At 42.4% G+C, this 22,255-nt stretch overlaps 1 protein-coding gene across 1 annotated transcript in view; it reads right to left on the reverse strand.

The window, feature by feature from the left end:
- Window positions 1–2,232: 2,232 nt before the first annotated feature.
- The window catches only part of mpped1 (metallophosphoesterase domain containing 1), a 139,349-nt gene continuing 119,326 nt past the window's right edge, over window positions 2,233–22,255 (reverse strand). Inside the window, exons 5-7 of the mRNA XM_049567114.1 lie at window positions 18,282–18,397; window positions 10,837–10,950; window positions 2,233–7,104 (exon numbers count right to left, since the gene is read on the reverse strand). Of these exons, the coding sequence (XP_049423071.1) occupies window positions 6,986–7,104; window positions 10,837–10,950; window positions 18,282–18,397 (349 nt within the window). The 3' untranslated portion in view covers window positions 2,233–6,985. The remainder of the gene's footprint in view (window positions 7,105–10,836; window positions 10,951–18,281; window positions 18,398–22,255) is intronic.

Below are 22,255 nucleotides of genomic sequence, written 5' to 3' on the forward strand. Positions count from 1 at the left end.
GAAAACAGGAAACACATAACACGGCTACTGAAGCAGAGGAGCATCAAAGCGAGACATCTAAATGAGGACTGGAAGTGGAGAGTGGGACCAAACAGACAGCTTTTCATGAAACTCAGATGAAAGTTCCTCCCATCTTTTGGTTTTTAATAGTTCCCTTTATTCCTCTCTTGGAACATTTTCCTTCGTGGACATTAATTAAGTCTGTGTTTTAAATGATGAGGCTGAGCACTTTTTTTCCTTTACACTCTTAAATACACTCACACACACACACACACACTCACACACACACACACACACACACACACATACACTTGTGTTGTGCTTGTACGGGCCTTTCACTGGCTACATTCAATCTATTCCTGCTAACCCTGATCGAAAGTCCACTTCAAGCCTTATATTCTGCTTCTTTGAAGAGGATTGTAATGAGATATTGTGCCGGCAGTCAACAAAGAACTATAACTTGTTCTTACGATCCAACAAAACCAATTAATGAAGTGAGACTTGCTACTGAGAAGCTGGTGCATCTGTTTTTTATAAACAATTAAGGAGTTGAGCAGAAAAAGTTTTTACCTGCTTGACGAGATAAACTTTAATATACCATAAAACACCCTCTATCTTTCCGAGTGGGCTTTTAATTCTAAAAATCTGCAGGAAGTACCTTAGCTTAAGAATGATAGAAGAAATGGGAAAATAGTAACATTATCAGAATTAATTTATGATTAAGGACAGTTTTTGTTTTATCAGACAAACTCAAGGCAGCAAAGCAAAGTATGACATGAGAGTCTCACTCTGAAGTTGTTGAAAACCGCCACTTCGTCAGTGACTTCCGGCATCAGACACCTGCTTTTTGGAGAGACCCTGCTTGCTTTGACGTAATTGTCAACTTGCTACACTCATGTTCATCTTCAGTCTGACATTGTGTCCACTTTAACCAATTTTGTGGGAGTGGGTGAGCCGATTTTCTCGAACCAATCACTAAGGACAAATGTACCCACCTGAATCTAATATTATTGTAAGACCACACTGATGGGTAGTCAAGCCAACATATCTGTTTTACGTGTTATAAGCGCAGAGCGGATAAAAACAAACTACGATGTCTGGCCATATTGAGAAGACATGTCAATTTAAAACAGCCTTGAAAGCAGCATCTGTCTTGTCACTAACTCTTCCCATTGTTGCTATTGGTTCCGGCACACAGTTTGACAATGAGGGCTGGATAATGGTACTCTATGGGCTCCAGTTTCCTGGCGCAGCGCAGGGTGGTGCAGGGTGGCAAACCCCGCACAGAGCTAGTTTCGAGCAGCGCAACCCAAGGCGCACTCAGTTTGGTAGTTTGGCAGACCGAGGTGCGCTGAGATGGGTGTGGCGGCGCAGCAGGGGGAGGTGTCGACAGATCCAACTTGGCGCAGTGACAGTTTCGTGCCAAAAGGCTTTGCCGAAGGTGCGCTAAAAGCTTGCCAGCTGAAACCAGGTCTACTGTCAGCGCAGGGGGAGCGCAGCCGGTGTAAGCCGAAGTTGGCTGACCAGCGGACAGTGCGCACATGTCACCAAAACCTCACAGGCAGGCGTCCAGAATATCAGGCACATTAACGATTCAATAAATACCCCAAAAAAACACTATTCAATGCAACTATCTGCAATCAGCACATAAATGTATCTCTATATGGAGTGTCCCGTCACATCTGATGTCAGATCAAAGGGTATTGGCACCGTTTGGCATGTTTGGCATGCGTAATGGAAACCCAACCTGATTTGATTAACACAGCTGCAAACTAATGAGTTCACATCCCTCTCAGCCAACCACAAACAGCCACAGCATCAGATAGGGAGTATATATTCAGCATCTGTCATCTTAGAAAAGTCAAAAGAAAAGAAACCGAGTGAGACTGCGAGAGAGAAAGAGAGAGCGCGCGCACACGAGAGAAACGCAACATTGATTTACAATTGTGGTGACCTCCTCCCAGGCTACCTTTGCATCATCAGCCGGTGGAGGTCTGCTCGCAGTTCCGTATATTTGGACACTGCGAGCTTGGACCTCCCCGACCAAAACATTAGTTTCCTCCTGGGAGAAGTTTGGCCGTCTGACGCTGCTGCTCTCTTCTGCCATGGCGAATTGAGTAAACTCTCATTACGCCTTCGCGCGGCGCATTTAAGGGCGAGGAGAGGGGCTCATTTGATTGGTGTGATGTGTGTAAAACCCACTCCACGCCTTTTCTCCTCCCTCTTTCCGACTTGCGCAGGTAGAAGGGACGGAGGTGGGACAGACGAGTAGCTGCGCCAGCGTGCACGGTGTGCCAAACTTGCAAAATCCGCCTGGCCACACCCAGTTGGCGAAGCGCTGCGCCCCCACCTCGCCCGGTCTGCGAAACTAGAGCCCAATAGCTTTAAGGTATCGACCAAAATAAGCCACTACCAATTTTTTATTTCATGTCACAATGATGGGGGGTAATGCAGCGTGACAACAATGAAAGGAAGTCAGAGCAGGGCGGGTTGGAAGGGTGATGGATGGGTCCAACAACCACCAACTTTCACCCAGGAGGCCAGTGTTTGCTTCCTGTAAGGTTGTAAAGCCAAACCCTGTTTTTTTCCTGAAACCAACCACGTGGTTTTGTTGCCTAAACACAGCCACATGCTTGTGTTTCCCAGCGGCATTTGAGCCTCTGAGCCTGGGATTTTTTCACCAACACATTCAGTATGTTAACATGCACAGTTAAGTGGAGCGACAGTTATGGCTCAACTTGTCCATTTAATTGAACTTCTGTCCTTGTCCCAGTATATAAGCACGGGAGGGGAATAGATTTATTGACCTAAGTATGTCCTACTCTGCTATGACAGGTGAGGATATGCCTCCTACTGGCTTGTTAGTACTAGACCTTTTTCCAGTTGATGTCAGAGAGCAAACAATCAACAAACTAGTTAGCTAAGGTTAGCTAGAGGCACACTGGTACCATGGTGGACAACTTTAATGCTCTGTACATTTTGTCTGTGCTGTACGCTTTACTTTTTTATTTTCTTCTCTTCTTCTGTTTAATGCTATTTGACCTCTGGGTCAAAGCCTGGGGGGGAAAGTGTGGAGCATGTGCCTAGGCCAGTTTCGGTCCAATTGACTGTATACATGCAGGAGGAATTTGACTCTCAATCACATTGGGCCTCATTCACAAACAGTGCGTACGCACAAATCTGTGCTTAAACTGTGCGTACGATTGTTTGACGCACAAATCCGGGATTCATCAATATTTTCTTACCCGAATTTGTTCTTACTCTGCGAACAAATTTAGAACTGCCTCAGACCATGCGTACGCACAAATGAGGAAGGCCGAACTGACTTAGAAAATGCAAACACACCTTTTAAGTACATGCAGAGTCTATAAAACCACATTCATGAAAAAGAGATTTAATTAACATTTTTTAAAATAATTAATTTACTAATATATTGGCCAAATGGATTAAATTACCATGAAATTGACACACGTTCACCCTCATCATTGTGACAATTAAAATATTAACAATAACATGAACAGAAAAACTATCACTCCATCAGCGTGCAGATGATCTGTAATGCCGACTGCCATATCCTTAAGGCTGTGGCCCGCTGGCCAGGAGGCACCCACGACTCATTTATTTTGCAAAACAGTACAGTGGGAATGCGTTTGGAGGCAGGGGCTGTGACAAGTGGATGGCTTGTTGGTGAGTATCTTTTGTTTTAGTCTTTTATTTCAATTGTTTTAAGTTAGTATTTTCAGAAAGTCTCTATTCCGTTAATGTTAAAATGTTATATTGTTTGGGTGACCGGGCATATGGCCTTAAAACATGGATGATGACACCATACGCAAACCCTGAAACCCCTCAAGAGGTGTGCTATAATAACATACATGCCCACACACGCGCCGTAGAGCGCACTTTTGGCGTGCTTAAGGGCCGTTGGATGTGTTTGGATCAGATACGGTTGGTGGCAAACTACTTTATACCCCTGAGAAGGTGTGCAAGATCATCCTGGCGTGCTGTGTCCTCCACAGTCTTACAATGACCCATGGCATTCCTATAAGACCCGGCGCCATCGCTTCTAACAAACTGTGAAATTTACTACTTCTCTCCTCGCGTAACCGCTTCCTTCATTCATGAATCAACTCTAGGCAAGCCGTTTCCTTATATGGAGAAATGGAGGCATGGTAGTATGCTGATTGCAGATCGCGGACACACGCCTGTCAATTTAGAATGGTTCTGATTTACTAACATATGCACGGTGGTGAGAACAAAATTGGCCGGTACGCACGTGTCATGAATCCGATGGTGATTTTGCGCAAGTACTTATTTTTTTTGCGGTTTGAGTAAGAACATTTCTGCGCTGATATTAGTGAATGAGGCCCAATATCTTGGTGTGTTAGTCTGACTTTGAGAAATTCAGTTTAGTATGATTGCAGTTGGGCTAACATATTTACATGTATTTTAAAGGACCAGATTTAGTTGTACTAACAATCAGTCGATTATCTCAATTGTCATGGAACTGTGCGAGTAGTGTGGCATTTCCCAGTGGCACTGAGTCACCAAACCTGGGCGTTATTTGCCTTCCCAGCCCTGCTTTTTCAGCAGTTTTCATGCCACCAAACGTGAGTGTTTTAAGCCAAAACATGATCTTTTCCTAACCACAACTAAAAGGTTTTTGTGCTGGAACCCAACCACATGTTAACCACAGTGCTATTAAGAAATTTTAAGTTTCAACGTATTTTCCACAAAATAATGTAAGATATCTGTGGTTTGCAGAAATGTGCATGTGAAAAACTTCCAGCGACTGGGTGCATTCTGACTGCTTGCACCTAGTATTGCTGGAGATTTAGGGTGTCTGTAGGTCTACTACAATCATCTCCTGTGGGTGGTACAACATCTTGAAATGGACAAGGACAAGAGTTCTGATTGAATATGTGTCATCATTCATCTGAAAAGTTTCTACATTTTTCATCCTCATGGTTTTATTGTCCATGTTATCAGACCATGTGACCATGTTATCAGATCCTCAACTGTCAGACCAGCATCTTCTGTGTTCAAGGATTTTAAAATGTGCAAATTAACCACCAAATGCATGTGTTATTAAATTGGGTAATACATGTCTCTATATGCCTGTTTTTTATTAAGCTGCAGTTCCCATACTCTACCTGGTACACCACACCTTAAACTCGATCTTTATTCTGAACCTAATTCTAACTCTAAACCTTGAAGACATGAGGATCAAACACAATGTCTCAATTTCAGGGCTTAAAACTTAAACTGCTCCACATTAACGATAACATAACACGCACAGACACTCAGGCATCAACGTTCATGCTCGCACCTCCCACCATTATCCATACACACTGGTTTTCTTGGTGAGCAATTCTGCTGCTCTTTCCTCTTTTGCCTATTTGGAAACATTAAGACATCAGCTGGCACAATGAATGCTGATGTGCTGAGGAAGCTGGAGTGAAGTGGGAGTAAACTGCAGCCCCAGGGAACGTTCATACATAATGTCGGAGAGCAGGAAGATCAAAGTGTGACGTGGTCTTGTTATGCTAAGCACATTCAGACTCTCACTGAGAACGGCCTTATTCAGAAAATAGAGCAAAGGAAAAAAAATGAAAGGCTTTTTTTCTTCTTTTTTTTTTTAAACACAGACAAACTGCTAAGGGACATGAAAGAGTTAATAATCACCAAATGGGGCCGAGCAGCTTCACAGAGAAGGAAATACCATAATAAGCATTTACATTACTAAGAAATAGACCAAAGGAAATGTAACAACCACAAATATTAACAAGGTTTTTTTTTTTTGAAAAGCATAGCAACAACTTGGAAATCTTCAAGAAATCTTCAAGTTTTTTTTCTTTACATTGACAGAGAACATTTACATAGACCAGTTACAGTACATGTAGTTACAGCTTTACTCCTCTTGATAAAGGATCAAATGTCCCATCGCTCCCAACACGAGGGAGGGTCCTTGAAACAATCACCACAGCTCAGAATGACTGTCCAGAAGTAGCACCTTTACGTCGCGTGTTACCTGCTGTCTTTTCCAAGTCCTTAAAGCTCGGAATTTCAGTCAGTGCAGAAAAGCTGTGCTACTCATTCACAGCATGAAGGATGGAGAGGGAGGAAGAAATGAAAAAGAGGAGAAAAGGTGAAAGGGGAGCTGCATGGAGGGAAGTGCTGCGCGCAGTTTCCTCAGTGTCCTCCTCTCTCCCGGTTAAGAGGCTTATGAGGGCTGTAATGAGGCCCAGGGGAGTGGTGTCAACATGTTTGACACCCCGACTCACACAGCCCCTGGCAGAGACCTCTTGCTGCCCTCACACACTCACTTTGATCTCACACACATACACACACACACACACACACACACACGCTGGCAAAAAGAACACACTCCATAATGCTGCAGGCCCGAGGAGAGGAGAGAAACAGGCGGAAGATGGAGGGGGAGAAATGAGGAAATTAATGTTTAAAAGTGGGAAGGGAGGAAAGTTGTGTTACAATCCCCCAGGCAAATGTTCTGCTGTTGAGTTGTGCCTTAACCAAAACTCTCATGTTGATGAGGCGTTGGGTTGCTTCACTTTGAGTCCAAATGTTTACAGTTCATTTAAATGAAGTGAAAAAGGCCAACAGGGACGTCGGGGTGTCTTTTTTGTCTGTCTGAGAGCCACATCAGATTGTCAGTGCAGTAAAAGAGGACAGAGAAATATCCGTTGTTTGCATCTAAAAGCGTCTCTTTGCTCGTCCATTTCTCTGCTTTTAGACTCAGTGTTGAGATGAAGAAATGATGGCACATAGAATAACATTAATAGCGTTAGGGAGCGTCCCTCACCGAGTCTGCTCCGTCTCCAGGCATGTAGCATATGTGTCGCGTTAAACACACGGCTGCCTTATATTTACAGAATGTGCTCTGCTCTGCCCACCGACCTCACCTACCTCTCCTGGCTCCTTTCTCTTGATTGGCGGCAGGTGACTGGGGGCGAGCTTCCTCTAGTCATGTGGTCCTGGGATTTGGAAGGTCGAAGACAATGGGAGCGTTCATGGGCAGGAAGTTGACAGTACAGGCTGAGGCGTTGACGAATGTGGTGGTGCCGTCTGTCATCATGCCATAACCTGGGGAGCAGTGGGAGAGATGACGTTTTTAAATAAGCCATGTTTCCAAACCATACGATAGGGAATGTCTCTCTTCACCTGTCATATAGGTGTGCAGAGGTTGAACATTTTTGAGTCTGTTTGATTTTGTTCTGATTTGTTCTCTAACACAAAATCTGATATTCACTTGTTTCACTTCCTGCCACCCAACTATTGTATGTGCCACTATCAAAATCTATGTGCTAAATGGAAGAATAACATTTCAGTCACTTAGACATCATTTAATTCACAATTAATAATAATAATGATCACAATTTTACACACCACTGCCAAAAATGTATTGGCAGAAGCTAATTTAAGACCCTGCTCTCAGTTTTTGAAATATAATAAAATAAAATAAAAAGTGCAAAACTTTGATGCAACCTTTTAATAAATACAGAATTTTCAACAGCTTTTTACTGCTTATTATTGATATACAGTCTCCCTAAAAGGGATGCAAATCCTGAGTAAATATTCACCAATATATGATTGAATGATACAGTTAAATCAGAGGAAGTACAGTTTATTACAGTAGACCCCAGGACTAACAATAAGTGTGATGCATCTGATGGGAATCATAATGAAGACATGCAAGTGAGAATCACCAGAGTTATAAGCGCTTAGTATCAAAGCATTTCTTCATCATTTCTAAAATGGCGAGAATCCAGTGTGAGCAAATGTACTGTATGCATGAGAGTGTGACACTAACACCACTACAGTTAAAAAATCTCTGCTTCAAAGGCACTTTGGATCAACGTTTCTTCCAAATGGCAGATGTAAAAGTGTTACCATTTTGTCAAGCATAAGTTAACTACCATCTCTCAGAAAGTACTTTGCACTATCAGTGATTTTTTAAGTGTAGGTGCCACTTTCGCCATCTCTTGGAAGCGAACAGATGTCTGTGTTGGTCCTTTCAGATTTGGAATACATGAATACAAAAATTTTCTCCCAGAGTCCTCACATTAATGAAGAGAGCAGCTCTCAGCCTATTTTTCCTTTTATAAAATCTGATCTAGTTTCTAATCTGGTTCTCTCTGATGGGGGGCCGCAGCTCCAGGGGCTCCGCGGTGACCTGATAACCCCGAAAAAGCAATCCTCAGTCCAGGGAGACGGCCTCTCTGCCCTGGCTGGCCTGAATGAAATGCTGATAGGGATGAGGCAACACAGCTGTTCTCTAATATACAATTAAATCATTTTCTTCCGGGAAACAGTATCTCCATATTCTCTAAGGTTACGTGGAATTGAATTTTCTCAGTCAATTTAATTACTTAAAAATATTCAGTTTAAGGGGAATATAATACTATAATCTAAACGACATGGTTTTGGTCTATTTGTGCTACATCTTCATGTGGTTGGCTGATTTATATGATAAATGTTAAGGTGTTAGGCTATGTGAGAAAAATGTAGACACACTGATGTAGCGGCTGGTGGAAATGTGTGTAACTAACTGCCACCTTCAGAATGTGATAAGGTAGAGGTCCTTCTTTAGTTTGATGCTAAATTTTATATTGCATCCCATGAATTCAGATCATCAGGATTTATGTGAGTCTGAAAATGCATAAACTGGAAATAAAACTAGAACCACCTTGCGATGGTTTGCATCCGCATGAGTCATTTTGCGCTTACAGTTTACATCCATGTCTATGAAATGTGGATGCTTCACACACATCTTTCCCCCAACAGCACAGAGGAGTCACACAATCAGCACAGTTTCAAGGTGGGCACATAAGATTATTGTCAACAATTCAATATCTGACCAAATGTCTTCCCTTTGGTTGAAATTATGATGTACAATAATGGCCAGAGAGTGTTTTTGTAGGACATTATAATGTCACGGTGAAGTTGACCTTTGACATTTTTGCATATAAAAAGTCATCACTTCATCACTTATTTAAACAAAAAAAAAAGGGAAAAATATGGAGGTTTCTATTATTTATAGCATATTATGCAATGGTTTTATCGGTCCAGGGCCACCTGGACCAATAGGAGAGTATGCGGCCCATGAACTACTATGATATACAGTGTCAAAAACATTGCTTATGTATACTAACATTTGGAGATCCACATGCTTTGAATGACTGTGGATTATCATGAGCCTCTGTTGTAATGGCAGTATTATGTGTGTATTAGAGCTGTCAGTCTTCCCCTATAGTCCCATCTGAATTTCATTCGTTACTTTTTTTAATATTTGAATTATTTTCAATCTTTTAATGCTCAAATTTAGCCTATTATTGGTATTAACAGTACTACGCACTGGGGGATGTACGATAATATCAGCATTCATTCATTGGCATCTGCCTATATTGTGTTTAAAATGAACTATCAGAATCTGCAAACATGCTTTATCTTAACTGGCACAATGAATAATTATTACTTACACTGAAAAGCATTCGATTTCATTTCTCCATCTGCTGGTAGTCCATCACATAAGAGTATGCATGCATAATATGATGTTTATTCCACTACAGAAGAGACTTGATGATCACTAAAATTAGGTAGGGAAAAAATGGTTATATTCATACTGATACTGGTTATTGGACAAATGAGTTGTTACATATCGGCATATTGGATATCAGCAAAAAATCCAATATTGTGTATGCTTACTATGCACCCATACTCTCTATGCACAGGTGTAAGCGTTGCCAATTCCACTGTCAGTGTGTGGTTGTTGTATCTTCTGTCCACTAGAGGGCATTTGCAGACGCAGCATTGATTTGCATAAAAACAACCAGTTTTGTTGTTTGTTGGTGATGAACAGTACCCTGGAAATCCAGAGTTCTCGCTAGAGCACAATTTGAATTTGCTCAGCGAGTCACTCTGGCAATCAGTAATGATGCTCATTACCCATGCCCTTAGAGCCAAGCTGCACCAGTCACATCGGTGTATCTGATACAGGCGGGCCAGAGGCGAGCTAAACAGATGACAACAGCGCAGCAACGACGAAGTCCGGAATCAGTTAGTAAACATTGCAAAATGGATATGGAAAAACACCAGTTGTTTGAAATGGCTTTGGCAGCTACAATGAACAAGTTAGACTTGGCTTTTTCTCTAAAAGAGGAACAGAAGATGGCACTCAAATCTTTCCTTTGCAAGAAGGACGTTTTTGCTGTTTTGCCGACCGGATACGGCAAGAGTCTAATCTACCAGTTAGCTTCGCTGGTAGTGCTCTGGATACATGACCCTGTGTATTGTTCTGATTGGTTGTAGTGTTATCCAATTGCGTGCAGTGATATTTTCAAATGCATGCTTGGTGCCGCCCCTCAAGTTGGGCCATTTGCATTACTCATAACCAGACCCTAAATCTTCCTAGATTTGGGTCTGGATTTCCAGGCTAGTTGAACAGTGGTCTGCAGCTTGGCAGGTGTCTCGCTTAGGTAACACGCCATCCATCCCCCAATGACAAAGTCAGCTCATAGGCATTCAGCTACTAGGTGACTTTGAAAACACTGACACGATACTTATGAAACGTACAAATATAACGTATCCGTGGCAGAAACATACAATGTCAGCATTTTTCTCTGGTGACTGGGCTTAGATATGCTAACGTTAGGTTATGCATTTATGACATTTTTTTTTTAAAATGTACATTTGAATAGTAATTTAGCCATTCAATTTGTATATTTTTTTCTAGTTAATATAGAGTTGATGATTCATTTCAACTGCCCTTGTGTATGTGTGTGTACTTTTAAGTGTTTAATTAGCACATGGACGTACCTTCGTGAATGTGTCCGAACACATGTAATTTGGGTTGGACTCTCCTCTGGACTGTGTTGAGCAGCTCCATGCACCCAACACGCTGCATCTTCTTTGGGACCCAGTCCAGGAAACCTGCACACAGTGACAAGCAAATCAAACACACCTTAAGCTCACACTAAACACACTTCTTCTCACAGAGCCAGCTAATAGCACCAGGTCACATACAGTATGAAGAGCTTTAGCCCAAAATGAAATAATGAAGTGGTGAAATGGGTGGTGGGCTAAACTTTTCCACTGTCTAATACTGTCTGCTTTGTGACATTCTGTTTGTTGCTATAATGTGGAGATGGACAGTATCAGTATTGGCTCCAATGTAGTCAGTTGAGGCTGCTGCGAAGAGGTGGGGAGGTAGTGAGGAACACAACAATGCCATCAACCATGTGCCGTGGCTCCAGTGTATTACAGGAAACATGTAACTACTGTAAACTCATTACACAATGTAATCTTAACATTCAACTGAGGTGCGACCAAGTCACTGTTACACAAGTCACGGATAAGTCGCAAGTCTTTGCACTGTAGTCCCGAGTCAAGACAGGCAAGTCCTGGGTCAAGTCTCAAGCCAAGACAGGCAAGTTCTCATTCAAGTCCCAATTCAAGACAAGCAAGTCCTGAGTCAAGTCCTAAGTCAAGACTGACAAGTGCTGAGTCAAATCCCAAGTCAAGAAAGGTAAGTTCTGGATCAAGTCCCAAGTCAAGACTAGCAAGTGCCGAGTCAATTCCCAATTTAAGACAGGCAAGTCCAGAGTCAAGTCCCATATCAAAACAGGCAAGTCCCAAGTCAAGACAGGCAAGTCCCGAGTCAAGACAGGCAAGTCCTGAGTCAAGTCTCGAGTTAGACAAGCAACTTCTGAATCAAGTTCCAAGTCAAGACTGGCAAGCGCTGAGTCAAGTTCCAAGTCGAGACAGGCAAGCTCGGAATAAGGTCCCGAGTCAAGACAAGCAAGTCTCCAGTCAAGTCTCAAGCTAAGACAGGCAGGCTCTGAGCCAAGTCCTAAGTCAAGACTGGCAAGTCCCAAGTCAAGTCCCAAATCAAAATAAGCAAGTCGCGTGTCAAGTCCCAAAGCAAAATAAGCAAGTTGCATGTCAAGTTCCAAGTCAAAACAGAAAAGTCCCAAATAAAGTCTCAATCTAAGATGGGTAAGTTCCAAGTCAAGTCCGACGTCAGGCCTGACTAGTTCTGAGTCAAATCCAGAGTCAAGACGGGCAAGTCCTGAGCCATGTTATAAGTCCTAAACGTTTGATTTTCAAGTCCTAAAAAAGTCATTATGTACTCTTCAGCAATGTAATGTCGATTTAAGAACAATTTAAAAACATATTAAATGTAAAAAAAAAGATTGCTTTTTAAAATTTGTATTTATTTGTTATCAAGTTTGTTAAAACAAGTACAACCGAACTTAATTAAAAAAAGAAGTTGTGCTGACATTGCACACTCATAGAGTAAAATCTGTCCTGTCTTCTTGTATAATGTAAATGTCAATTCTGTAAATAAGTAAATAGAATTATTTGATGTTGTATACAGCATCTCTGACCATGACATTCTTTACAATCTTTGGGCTTGGGGGAAATGTGAAAAGTCCAAGTGAAATCACAAGTCATTGGTGTAAAAGTGCAAGTCAAGTTGCAAGTCTTTTTTGATTTTGTCAAGTCATGTGACTCCAGTCCACACCTTTGCCATTCAAATTTATAATAAAACTGTTTACATTAATCCCCTAAAACGTGGATACATAAAGGAAAAAATACTAATTTATTCAAACTATGGTCCATTATTTTGGAAAGCATGTTGTGTTTCTTTTTTAGGTTCCCACCTGATGGCCCCAGTGACATGTTAGTTATCACTGCTCACTGGTCTGTATACTGTAGTTAAGCCTTGCCATAATAGCTTATCATAGGGCTTAGGAGGTTATTCACTGAGTGCTGATCCTTTCTCTAGAGCACAAACTTCTCTGTTTATTTGAATGAATTATATAGTTTCTAAATCTATTTTTTATCAGTCATATTTGGCTGTTATTTAATGGAAACAAAACAATGTCCCGTTTAACCCTTATGTTTTGATATAAACTGGCAGTAATGATCCTATGCGGATCATTTCAGTATTTCATTTAACTGTGTGTGATGATAGTTGGGTTGATTTTCTGCATTTCCGTGGCTGAATGTGTCTCCAAGGTTATAAATTTCATCTCCCTTCAAAAGACGATCCATCACATTTTAGAACGCAGCTCTCCATTTCAGACTTCTTGCCTAATGGCAAACTGCACATCGCAGCACAAAAAAAAAGACTCTTAGAAAGCAGCCATAGAAAATAAAGATCAATCACAGCCACACACAGATGCAGACTTCACAGTGTGTGTGACAAGGATGAAGCATGGAGTGTATATGATTTAGTGGCTGCTCTGTGAGGAGGGATGCTGCTGATGCTGAGTCAATAAAAGCATCAAGTCGGAGAAATAAAATGAGTGAGGAGCTCGTGCCTCCATCTTCCCTGCCTTCTGTCGCTCTGCTCAGACAGGAATAAGAAAGTAAACACAAGGAAAGGAGAGAAATAAAGTGAACAAAGAACAAATTACCAAGTGAGGAAAGAAACGGGTCTGGACAAATTTATCAAGTTACTGTTTGTTTTATTTTTTTTATCTTCTAATTTTAAATAAAACACCAGAAAATTGTTTCAAGTCTCAATCATGTCTCAAGTCTTTAAGGATAAGTCCAACTTAAATTTTGTGATTTTAGGGAAGTGTCAAGTTCCTAGTTTTTGAGTGCAAGTCCAACTCAAGTCTCAGAAATTTAGGGGCAAGTCAAGTGTCTACTCTTTAGGGCATGTCCAACTCAAAGCTCATGATTCAAGAGGCAAGTCAGTGTCCGGTCTTTAAGGGCCCAGGCCAAGTCTCAAGTCTCTAACGCCAGGGCCACACTGCCCGCGGAAGCGCAGCGCACCGAAATTCTCGTGCGCGCCGGAGCACCTCCGTTCACATCAGACGCGCATTTCTCCACGCCGTTGACAAGCGATTCTGCTCCCAGCTCTTGTTTTTCACTGCCTGGCTTGTCAGATTCGCTCACGGCTCGCGCGGAAAATAGACCAGACGCCGAACTGATCTCTGCAAATCGTGAGCCTGCCGCGGAGCTTCCCGGCGCGGCGCGGCCAGTGTGGACGACACAGTCGGTTAACATGGGCGCCGAAAGGAAACTGCCTTCTCTTCTCGGCGCTTCGAGGCTATTCGCGGCGCTTCCGCGGGCGGTGTGGCCCTAGCGTAACAGTAAGTCCAAACCAAGTCTCATAATTTTAGGGGCAAGCCAAGTGTCATTTTTTTAAGGACAAGTCCAAGTCAAGGTTAATGATTTTAGGAGCAAAACCCAAGATTTCACTGAATGCCTGGTAGCAAATAGCAAATCAAAGTGTCTCTATTTTAGTGAAAGGTACATACTTCATCAGCTGTTTGCCCTCAAGCCTCAAGTCAAGTCTTTAATTTTCATGTAAGCAGAGTCTCAGTGGAGATGAGTTAAAGTCAAGTCCTTACTCCAACATTTTTGCAACTCGAGTCACAGCCCTAAATCACTGTAGTTTCAATTTGGATGGATCATTACAGGTCAAATTTTTCCAATTTTGAACAGTAGTTCAACAAGTCTGAATTAGCTGCCTAGCCCCAGTCCAAAACCTTACATACAAAGGTTTGTGGCCATATGCTTGCAGGTGTTGAACTATGACAAGTAAGAAGTAGCAAGTCTCATGGCTTGGTAGCTTTCAGCAAGTCCTCAGCGGGGCAAAAGAAAAGACCGTCTTGGGATGATTTTAAAATTCTTTATACATTTTTATTTATTTTTACTACCAAACAAAGTGCTAAAAATCTCACTCAAGGCAAAGTTAATGGACCCTCTCACACTCAACACAGACATAAAAACTTCCATGTTCTCAGCTGGCAGTGAATCAGTCATTCCGGTAAAGTAATACAGACTGACTTCTTTGTCCTCTAAATGTATCTACCTGTAAAAAACACACTTTTAGTATCAGTTTAGGTATAAAACGCCTTAAAACTGTAAGTGTATTCTTTACAAGCCTTGGGAGACAGTGGAAGTGAAGTGAGAAGTTACGAGGGCTCTTTGTGTCTCGGGGTATTTTGCTCTAATGTGCCGCTTGTTTCAAAGCAGCTGCTGCTTTGGGCACTGAGCCTGTTTTCCTCTTTTTGTCTCACTTTCTTTCTCTCTCTGCTGTTAACTTGTTCCTCGCAGCCAGATAAAGAGGCCATATTTTTCCTCTCTAGCTCCCGATCTGCCGCTTTATCGCGCCTCATAAAAGACGGGAGCTTTTGCTGCAGTGCGAAACAACGTCTCGTTCACACTCCGTTTTCCGTCACCTTCTTGGCCATCATTCTTTTCTCACTCTTTTAAAAAATATTTCAAAAAAGGATGTCTTTTCTTGACCTCTTGCGCTTTAAAGAATCCACTTAATTGTCCACACTGTCCTCCATCCCCTTTTTTCTTTATGCTTCTTTCTTTCTCATGCCATTCCCTCCAGTCTTGCTCTGAGTGTGTGTGTGTGTGTGTGTGTGTATGTGTGTGTGTGTGTGTCTCATGCATTAGTAGCCTGCTGTAGCTGCTCCATATGCCGGTGGCTTACGAGCAGATAGCTGGAGACACTTCGCTAAGCTGAATGGAAAATAAACGGCCGTGTTCGCAGCCGAGACGCAGGCACAGAAATCAATCACACACACTCGTCTGAGCACCACAGCTGCAGCGGGAGATGAGGTGTGAAAGTGTGTGTGTTAGAGTGAGAGTCAGACAGAGAGAGAGAGAGAGAGAGAGAGAGAGAGGGAGAGGAGTGTGTGTGTGTGTGTGTGTGTGTGTGTGTGTGTGTTCAAGCGTCTGCATGTGTTTCTTTGTGTGAGACAGAGACGTGCGTACAGGATGTCAGTTAGCTTGTGAGCCGGCGTCTGTGTTTGTTCAAACTCTTGCTGTGTTTGTGTGGACGAAAAGTGCGTGGAGGCTGAAAGGTGATCAGTAAGAGAGCTAATGATCTCTTCTAAAGATAAAGTGTGTTTTCAGGCCAGGCAGGATGAGCTGACTGGACTGTGAGTCACAGCTTTGATTACCTTCACCCTTTATTCATCCACTCAATACGACAGTGATTCATCAGCGCCACTTCCTCTGCTCTCTTTCATTCGAGAAGGAAAATAAAGCATTCACAGAGAGTGTGCTCGTGGTGTGTAAAAGCTGTAGAGCGATGTGCACAGGTACCTGTGGTATGAATATGTACGTGTTTATTCACATACTTCCAGGACCACTGACGTCAAGTCCTCTGGAACATGGTAACAACAATTTCACCAGTTAAAGTCCAGCTGGGAACCTTAGCTTGTCATCATCTCCCTGTCATCTCCAGGCCCACAGAAACTCCTGGGCCCTTGAAAACTGCTGCTAAATGGGTCCTCCCCGTATTTGCTTTGCTCATGTTAAGGCATACATATAGACTTTGTCAGTGATGGGGGCTACATATGCATTTTTCATCCTCTTTGTCACAGGTAATAGACCTGGTGGATCCTTCACTGATGCTAGCAACCTCTTGGGTAGAAGAGTTAGCAGTGTTGGGCAGTAACTTTCTAATTTAATTTCAGTAATGCTACTACAGTTACCCCCAAAATGTCATTACAATCTTAGTTTTGTTGTCAGCCTCCTACGGATTTCAAATTCAACAATCAACCACGTCAGTGGATTATTTTCGTGATTATCGTGCATGCACGTCAGTAAGCAGCAAGCTAGTTTGAAAGATGGTGAATATATTCCTATTCCCATTACTCCCATTACATCTTCCCTCTCGAGGGAAGATGACAACAACGTTGCTCCAGGTAGTGGTACTAAGACTCTTTACACTGCCAAAAACACACCCTCAAACCTCCTGAAACATTGACTACCACAGCACAACAGTGTAAAGCTCTAGGAAATACACTGCATCAAAGATGAGTCTTCTGCGGCCATGGAGGTTAAGTAGGTAAAGCTATAACTGGAGCAACTACACTGTGGAGGCTGTGGCTCAGAGGTAGAACAGGTTGTCCACCAATCAGAAAAGTCAGCGGTTCGATCCCCAGCTCCTCCAATCTGCATTTCACTATCCTTGAGCAAGATACTGAACCCCAAATTGATTCTTCCACCGGTGTGTGAGTGTGTTAAAAACTGAGTAGAAGGTGGCACCTTGTATGGTAGCCTCGGCCACCAGTGTATGAATGTGTGTGTGAATGGGTGAATGTGACTCGTAGTGTAAAAAGTGCTTTGACTATGACTAGAAAGGTGCTAAAGTAAAGTAAAATAAACCTCTTACCAATTTTCAGCAGAGGGGGTTTTGATTTTGAAACAGGCTACATTTTATGAAAGCAACACTAAATACTGTACAATGTTTATTTTTATTTTCATTGAATTTTAATTGTTATGGTCAATATTGGTATAATATCGGTTTGAAATAAAATTTGGTTATCGTTGCTTGTATTTAGGATGAGTGTACTTATTACTTACTTATTTACTATTTACTAAAAAAATACAAAACATGGTGGGCACTTTACAGGTTAATGCCAGTATGTTCAGACTCAATATATGCACATGGGACTAAATAAATAAATAAAGGGAGCTGAGGGCCAGATTTACTGCAGCTTTTGGGCATGTTTTTCAGGCACAGATGTGACGCATTCTGCCCCGAACACATGCGGTGTATTAATCACACAGATGCAGCAGGCAGGAGTTTCAGATTGTGTTTCATTTGTTCAGGTGCATATTCATCCTCGTTGTATATGCATTTAAGGGAAGATCTTGCAAATCATAGTAGGAGACATGTTACAGTAACAGAGGTTAATTATGTGTTCTGCTGGATTAACTGACTGGGTGTGAACCAGCACAGATGGAAGTTACAGGAAGGTTGTAGTGGTGAAAAGAAACAATTTAATATAGGATTGTAAATTACTGGAAACCAATTATCAGATTAGGCTATTATTAAAGAATATAATATCTGTAGGGCAAATGACGAGTGGACATTTGAATTTGAACTTAACCATCAAATTACGACGGGCTTGCATCTTGCATTTACCTTGCATTTACCTTGATATTACTATCCATATTACTGTAACACTATCTCTACCTCCACCTGCTTCCCCATCTCTCTTTCTTTCTCCATGAGTTGCAGTGGCCTATGTATTCATATTTAGAGAGAGTGTGATCTGATTTTATGACTAACAATGGTTTTTCTCAGTTGGAGTTCAGCCATGACTGAAGTAAATGATCACTGCATTATAATTTCCTTTCACAGTTCAGTGATCTACACATATATACAGTATGTGCACCTTTGATATATGTTGGAGCCTGTGTGTGTGTGTGTGAGTGTGTGTGCGTGCGCGAGTGTGTGCGTCTCTGTGTGTGTGCTGTAATGTATGTCTTACCCAGTGGGGGGCAGTGTGTGACCAGGATGTCTGTGTTGTCAGGGATCTGGTTCCACTTGTCCAGCAGAGCCTGACCCCGTGGCAGGTTGAAGCCCCAGCCATAGTACCAAGGCTGCCTGCGCGCACGCACAAACACACACACACACACACACACACACACACACACACACACACACACAGAAAGGAAGAAAGAAAAACAGACAGTTTGGTTACTACACTTGTTAGAGGTATAGACAGCATCATGTTGAATGTGTATTATGAATCTTTTAAATAAAGCCAAACACTTCACTGTCTTTTATCCTGGCTGTTAACCTTTACATTAATAATGTCGCCCATGATGACTGATAGGATTTGCGAGTAACATATGAACTTTTCACATTCTCCTCACACGTGTAACAGCAGCCATCATGAAAACACATAACCAGAGATCAAATTATATCACACATCCTGCAACATTGATAACTACAGTGCAATGACGTTTACATGCACAAATATTTAATTTTTTGCCTTTATACTAAAAAAGACTATATTCCTACTTAACAATTTACATGGCTAATAAAAATGAATATTCCACTAATATCCCCATTTACATGCAGCTATACATACTCTGATTGATGTACCCCAACATGTCATTTATTACGTCACAATATAGAAAAGTGGAATGGCTGTCGCTTGTGTCATTTTGCTTCTTTGCAAAATTTTCCACAGGTGGTAGACTTGTTGGATTGTGCAAACTCAGCTTCCCTCTTTAATTCCTTCAATTAATTCCTCCCTGAAAAAGGTCAGTGTTCCAAAAACCTGTTAATTTCCAAGTGTTTCATTATGTTTTAAAAAAAGGTGTGCTTCTTCTTCTGACTAACAATTTGACTCAATATATGTCAATAAGAGCCAAAGCATACTAACTAAAATTACCACCTTGAGGTTGTATGCCTCCACAAACCCTTCAAGTTGCAGTTGAAGTTTACATCCATGTCTGTGGAAACACTGATGCTTCACACACATCTTCTCCCCGGCAGCACAGAAGATCTGTACAATCAGCACAGCTTCAGGGTGGACACCAAAGACTAGAGTCACCAATTCAGTATCTGACCAAATTCTGAGATATGGCATTGAGTAATGGCTATAAACACTGTTTTTGCAGAACATTATGATGTCACAGTGAAGCTGACCTTTGAAATTTTTGATATAAAATGTCATTACTTTATCATTCTATCATATTAGACATTTGTACAAAATTTTGGCATTATTAGTGTAACAATTCTTGAATTATGACCCAACATACGCTTTGTGAGGTAACACTAACCTTGACATTTAACCTTTGACTACCAAATTGTAATCAGTTCATTCTTGAGTCCAAGTGGACATTTGTGCCAAATTTGAGGATATTTCCTCCTGGAGTTCTAGAGATACCACGGTTACAAGAATGCGACGGACAAGGTCATTGTGACCTTGATCTTTGACCAAATTCTTATCAAGTCATCCTTGACTCAAAGTGGATGTTTGTGCCAAATTTTGGAAATCCTCTCAAGATGTTCTTGAGAGGTTGCATTCACAAGAACGAGACAGATGCAAGGTCATGCTGACCTTGACTTCTGACCTTTTGCCACTAAAATCTAATAATTCATCCTTGAGTCTGGGGAAACATTTGTGCAGAATTTGAAGAAAAAAAAATCCCTTAAGGCCTTCTTGAGATACTGAGTAGTGAAATAACTGCAACATCATTGTTATGGTGTCTTGTAAACCCATGAGGGCTGGGCACATGTAAGTGTGCATGACACAAAGTAAAAAATCAAAGCAAATCAATCAAATAGTGCATTCACAAGAATGAGACAGATGAGGTCACAATGACCTTGAATGCTGACTCATGACCCCTAAAATCTAGTCAGTTCATCCTTGAGTCCAAGTGGTCACTTGGTTTCCTAGTTTCCTGGCACGGCGCAGGGTGGCGAACCCCGCGCTAGTTTTGTGCAGCGCAACCCAAGGCGCGCTCAGTTTGGTTGTTTGGCAGACCAAGGTGCGCTGAGATGGGTGTGGTGGCACAGCAGGGGGAGGTGTTGACAGATCCAGCTTGGCGCAGTGACAGTTTCGTGCCAAAAGGCTTCGCCGAAGGTGCGCTAAAAGCTTGCCAGCTGAAACCAGGTCTGCTGTCAGCGCAGGCGGAGCGCAGCCGGTGTAAGTGAAAGTTTGGCTGACCGGCGGACAGTGCGCACACGTCACAAAAATCTCACAGGCAGGTTTCCAAAATGTCAGACACATTAACAATGCAATAAATAGCCACAAAAAACACTATTCAATGCAACTATCTGCAATCAGCACATAAATGTATCTCTGGGCTCTAGTTTCCCGGCACAGCGCAGGGTGGCGTAGGGTGGCAAACCCTGTGCAGAGCTAGTTTCGAGCAGCGAATCCCGAGGTGCGCTTAGTTTAGTAGTTTGGCAGACCGAGGTGCGCTGAGATGGGTGTGGTGACGCAGCAGGGGGAGGTGTCGACAGATCCAGCATGGTGCTGTGACAGTTTCGTGCCAAAAGGCTTTGCCGAAGGTGCACTAAAAGCTCACCAGCTGAAACCAGGTCTACTGTCAGCGCAGGGGGAGCACAGCCAGTGTAAGCCGAAGTTTGGCTGACCGGCGGACAGTGCGCACACGTCACCAAAACCTCACAGGCAGGTTTCCAGAATATCAGGCACATTAACGATGCAATAAATTCCCCAAAAAACACTATTCAATGCAACTATCTGCAATCAGCACATAAATGTATCTCTATATCGACTGTCCCGTCACATCTGATGTCAGATCAAAGGGGATTGGCACCGTTTGGCACGTTTGGCACGCATAATGGAAACCCAACCTGATTTGATTAACACAGCCTGCAAACTAATGAGTTCACATCCCTCTCAGCCAACCACAAACAGCCACAGCATCAGATAGGGAGTATATATTCAGCATCTGTCATCTTAGAAAAGTCAAAAGAAAAGAAACAGAGTGAGACTGCGAGAGAGAAAGAGAGAGCGCACAAGACGAGAAACGCAACATTGATTTACAACTGTGGTGACCTCCTCCCAGGCTACCTTTGCATCATCAGCCCGTGGAGGTCTGCTCGCAGTTCCGTATATTCGGACACTGCGAGCTTGGACCTCCCGGACCAAAACATCAGTTTCCTCCTGGGAGAAGTTTGGCCGTCTGACGCTGCTGCTCTCTTCTGCCATGGCGAATTGAGTAAACTCTCATTACACCTTCGCGCGGCACATTTAAGGGCGAGGAGAGGGGCTCATTTGATTGGTGTGATGTATGTAAAACCCACTCCACAGCTTCTCTCCTCCCTCTTTCCGACTTGCGCAGGTAGGAGGGACGGAGGTGGGAAAGAGGAGTAGCTGCGCCAGGCGCACAGTGTGCCAAACTTGCAAAATCCGCCTGACCACACCCAATACCTACCGTCTCGCCCGGTCTGCGAAACTAGAGGCCATTGTGTTTACAAGAATGGAACAAATGGACAGACGGGCAACCCAAGAACAGCCACAGCTATCCTCAGCATGGAGGCATAAAAATGGTCCCCAGCTGTACAGTATAAAAAGCTTTATTCATTTAATGTAAACTATATACAGACATTTAAATCACAGTCTAACACTGACACTGAACAAACACACAGCAAAGATGTGATGCTCCAAAATGCTTAAATACTTTCTGCTGAACCTGGATGTTGATTAGGGCAATGTAATCCATGTGAGGGGTGAACCATTAATAATTTGGAAAATTGTATGGCTTGTGCACTTTGAAGAAGTTGACAATGTCGAACTTTTGCTGACACTGTTGAATCAACCGAACAGTTTTTGACAAGGGTCTAATACAGGGATACTCAGCTTGCTAACCCCGGGGGCCACTTTTGCAAAATGACAGAAGGCCTGGGGCCAGCTAATAAATAAAGATAATTAACATATAAATAATCAGCACAGACCTCTGTAGGGGGGTCCAGGAAATC

Source organism: Epinephelus fuscoguttatus, linkage group LG22 (assembly GCF_011397635.1).
Source record: "Epinephelus fuscoguttatus linkage group LG22, E.fuscoguttatus.final_Chr_v1".
In the NCBI taxonomy this organism is placed as follows: domain Eukaryota; kingdom Metazoa; phylum Chordata; class Actinopteri; order Perciformes; family Serranidae; genus Epinephelus; species Epinephelus fuscoguttatus.